General features: G+C 43.4%; 1 protein-coding gene across 1 annotated transcript; it reads left to right on the top strand.

Annotated features, from left to right (window-relative positions):
* The first annotated feature begins 425 nt into the window (after nucleotides 1-425).
* tnip2 (TNFAIP3 interacting protein 2) lies at nucleotides 426-4,013 on the top strand. Its single transcript, XM_068727708.1, is given in 8 exon segments — nucleotides 426-926; nucleotides 929-1,077; nucleotides 1,539-1,841; nucleotides 1,991-2,080; nucleotides 2,248-2,402; nucleotides 2,455-2,563; nucleotides 2,729-2,845; nucleotides 2,940-4,013. Coding segments are annotated over 8 exon segments (1,374 nt in total). The 5' UTR covers nucleotides 426-769; the 3' UTR covers nucleotides 3,234-4,013.

The raw sequence follows: 4,013 nt of genomic DNA, 5'->3' as shown, positions 1-4,013 counted from the left end.
AAAATCAACACTTCTTGTGTGGGGAATTTGTTGTGACATTCCAAATGTACTGATGTGACGTTTATGGTGCGGGATGCGTGGAAACTCTGTAAACTACCGTTGGGAAAATTTCCTGCTGTTGAAATAGTATTGTTTGTGCTTCCCGTACAACATATTAGCTAATAATTTTAGGGAACTTTATGTCAATGTGTATTGGAAGCTATACTGTCTTTTTCCGAGGGTGGTAAATAAATAACCCCCACCCCCCCCCCCCCCCCCCCCTTCACACTCAGGCTATGTGACACAATTTGCAAAAATAAAACTAAATCTTTTCTTGGAACCTTTTTTGCAATTGCTTTCAAAAGCTTGGGTGCGTTGAAAAAACCGCACCTCTCGCTTCAAGAGTCCCACGTTTACGACTGTTGTGAAGGCAGCGCTACTATTTCTGTTTCTAACAGAGCTTCTTCAGCTTGTATTCAAGATTTTTGTGTCTTTGTTTTCGTTACCATTTGTGCCAGCAGGCTATAAAACCCCATTTACCTCCCAAAATGACGGCCGACGGTGAAGCTTTGAGAGCAGGCAGGGCTCAGTTTGACGAATCTCAAAAAAGTCCGCGGGGAAGTTCCCTAGGAAATCCCCAAAGACTGTGCGGGGATATTATTGTGCGCCATAGCCTCGACACAAGTGACCTCCTCGATCCATTTGTAAAGTCACAGGGCTGTTAGCGGAGGTGTCAAATGCTGGATTACTAAAAGACCGATCCGTCTGTCAAAAACCAACAAAGCCAACTATGGATAACGTCAGCGTAAACTCTGAGAACGACGTGAAACTCCGGAGTTGCAGCACGCTGAATACTCTGTACCATGAGACGCGGCAGGAAATCGACCTTCTCAACAAACAGATTTACGTTAAGGATAATATTATTGCAGACTTAAAAGCGAGGCTGGGAGATATGAGCGGATCTACATGGCTGTGGGAGACAACGAGTCCGTGGTCATCGGGCCGTCCAAGTCTTTGCTGGAGAGCTTGTGCAAAGAAATATGCAAACTGAAACAGAAGAGGAACGACATGGAGTTCAAGGCATCTCGACAAACGGAGGTAAGATAATGTTCAAAATGCTTTTCATATGACGATCCATGCAGATGAGTGTTTGTAGGTAATGGAGCTTAAAATTGGTTGATGGAGAAAAGATAGTACAGTGACAGGTCTGCTTCATGTAAGTACAAATAGTCTCTTGGCAAGAACTAATAAGCTTTAAATCCCCCTCAAGTCTATATTGCTATATTCATGCTGGTGGTTATTGATTTGAAGTGTAGGCTATTGTGTATGTATTGTTTTAATGTATTTATTTAAAATATGTTGAGACTTCCTCATAGATACAAGTAGACTTATGATTGAAAATAAATCAAACAGAAACAAAATATTGGTAGCAATAATCAGAATGACAGATTTTATTCTATACATGCTTTTTGTATGTATATTAAACATGTCAAGAGGTTACACATTAAGAACTGATATGGTCATGCAACTGATCTCTGTCTCTCTGTCTTCCTCCCCAGGAGATCCAGAGGCTGACTGTGCAGCTCGGAGAGAAGGAGCTGGAGTTGGAGAGTGTCAGGTGTCAGCCGGACCACGAGAAGGACCAGGAGATCCACCGGCTGCGGTCGGCCCTGGAGGACAGGGAGCGGTCCGAGGCCACCAGAGCCGTACTCTGCACGTCCCTGGCGGAGGAGGCTGACCAGCTGCGCAGCCAGCTGGGGGCCACAGTGAAGGTGTGCCAGGAGCTGCTGGCCAGGCTGGAGAAAGATAAGAAGGGGGGAGGAGAAGTGGAGGATGTGGCTCAGCAGCAAAAGTCTCAGGAGGTTTGTGTGAAACTTTGCCCGTGTTGAATATATTTGAATGTATTGCATTCCACCCTTTTTTTTTTTTTTTTTTTTTCAATGCAGCATTAGAACTGTATTTCTATTTGGATGGGCTCTGTTGTAACATCTCTTTCACCATTGTTCTACAGATGACAGATTCCTCTGACATGATTGGTGTTAACGCCCAAATCCGTCAACTCCAAGAGGAGAATCAACAGCTAAAGCAGCGAGTGGCATATGTAAGTCTTCACCAAGTTTACAAGTTGTCGTCAATGACTATACTTGTATTTTTCCCTGAAATAAGGGCACTAGAAAAATAAACAAACATTTATACGCGATATTAAGGTGGTGCTGTTTTATTAAGAAAATATATTAAACTTGCTTTTGTTGTTGTTTCTTCTTTTAGGTCCAAAGCCTGAATTCTCAGTGGCAGAAGTATGACTCCAGCAGGGAGGACTATATCAGAGGTTTATGCCAGAGGCTAAAGGAGACCTCTGGGCAGGGCTTGATGCCTGGGCTTGGCTCTATAAGCACCGGTTTGCTTCATCAGGAGATTTCCAGGCTCAACGGCTTACTCGAGGAGAAGATGAGCGAGTGTGCGCAGCTGAGTGAGGCTCAACGGCTTACTCGAGGAGAAGATGAGCGAGTGTGCGCAGCTGAGTGGTGAAGTGGAGGAGATGAGGAGGCACGACAAAGACCACATCCAGACTCTGGAGCAGCAGGTTTGTGCTTCACCGTGATCTCTATACATATCAGTATATTATGCTCCGTCGAATCAGATTTCATGAGTAGAACTGGAAACGGCTCTTTAGGCTTCTGATGTGTTTTTGAAAACTGACTTTTGAAGAAACAAGAAGACTAAAAGGTTCTCTCTATTCCTCAATCAGGTCCTCATCTACACAGACGACTTTAAGTTGGAGCGTGCCGACCGGGAGCGAGCGCAGGGCCGGATCGAAGACCAGAAGGAGCAGATTTATCAGTTAAAACAGCAGCTAAACAAACAGGTGAGATGACAGCCCTCAAACACTTGCATATATTCCATTTTTTTTTTTTTGTGTTTGTGCAATCCTAACCGTGTATGTACATAATTGCCTTCAGCAGGAAGCAAGCAGAGAGAGCAGAGAAGTGGTTCCCATGTGTCGCGTGCACATAGGGCACAGGATCACCTCAAGGCGACACAAGGACTCTTCAGAGCCTCTATTGAGGACCACGGCTGAGTTGCAGCAGCAGCAGCCAGCAGCAGCAGCAGCAGCAGCAGCAGCCGCCGCCACACCGCGCCTCGCCTGGTACGAACGCCTGTCAGAGCTACAGTGCCCGCGATGCTTCGCCACGTTCAGCGACACGGACACCGCAGAGTACCTGAACCATTGTGAAGAGTGTGCCAGAAGATAAACGGACCAACACTCATTTTTAGAGAAGAAAAAAAAGACACTTATCACTTGCTGACAGTAATCGAACACTGAAGAGCAGCACTACACGGGGCAGAAAATAACCTGAGTGGAGTTTCCAATTCGGAGAGACTTGACTACAAATGAAACGACTGGCTTGAGATGTTTGTACATAGTGGAGCAAAACTGTACAACCCAAAGTTCCCCTGTTGCAAGAGAAATGAGTTGATCAGGCTTTTCTAAGTCTTCATCGTGAACAGTGTCAGGTTCTTAGTGTTCCCCTGTGGAAATGCAGGAGATTATTGTGGTAGGGAAGCGGATGTCAATGCAATATATCGCATATCATATACCTCAATGTGTCAAATTACAAACCTGTTGCACTTTCTTGACATTTAGCCAAAAACTTAATCGTAGGATCGTACGATTAAGACATTCATGATGCATAAGCTTCTTATTTTGGATAATGTGGTGCTATTAGTTGTTTATTTTCGATTGAACTTTACATGTTCTGTAAATTATACATTCTTAATAAGAGATTTAAAATGTATAACTATATTAATATTTATTCATGTTGCATAAATATTTGGAAAAGGTAAAGCCATGAAATATTTGTTTTCTGGTACACTTTTAGGATAAAAAATGTTTTATCCATTTTTTTTTTTTTTTTGTAACTGTATGTAAAGATTGCATCCCAACTGACAATAATATACTTATTTTTGGAGATCCTGTGCAGTTTCTCTTGAGCTGGCACATTATTTTTGTAATAAAATACTGTTTACCCACA

This window comes from Cebidichthys violaceus, unplaced genomic scaffold (genome assembly GCF_023349555.1).
Source record: "Cebidichthys violaceus isolate CVI_PGR_0920_01 unplaced genomic scaffold, fCebVio1.0.p SCAF_4, whole genome shotgun sequence".
Lineage (NCBI taxonomy): Eukaryota > Metazoa > Chordata > Actinopteri > Perciformes > Stichaeidae > Cebidichthys > Cebidichthys violaceus.
Note: the sequence above shows the minus strand (reverse complement) of the source record. Positions and strands in the feature narration are given on the sequence as shown.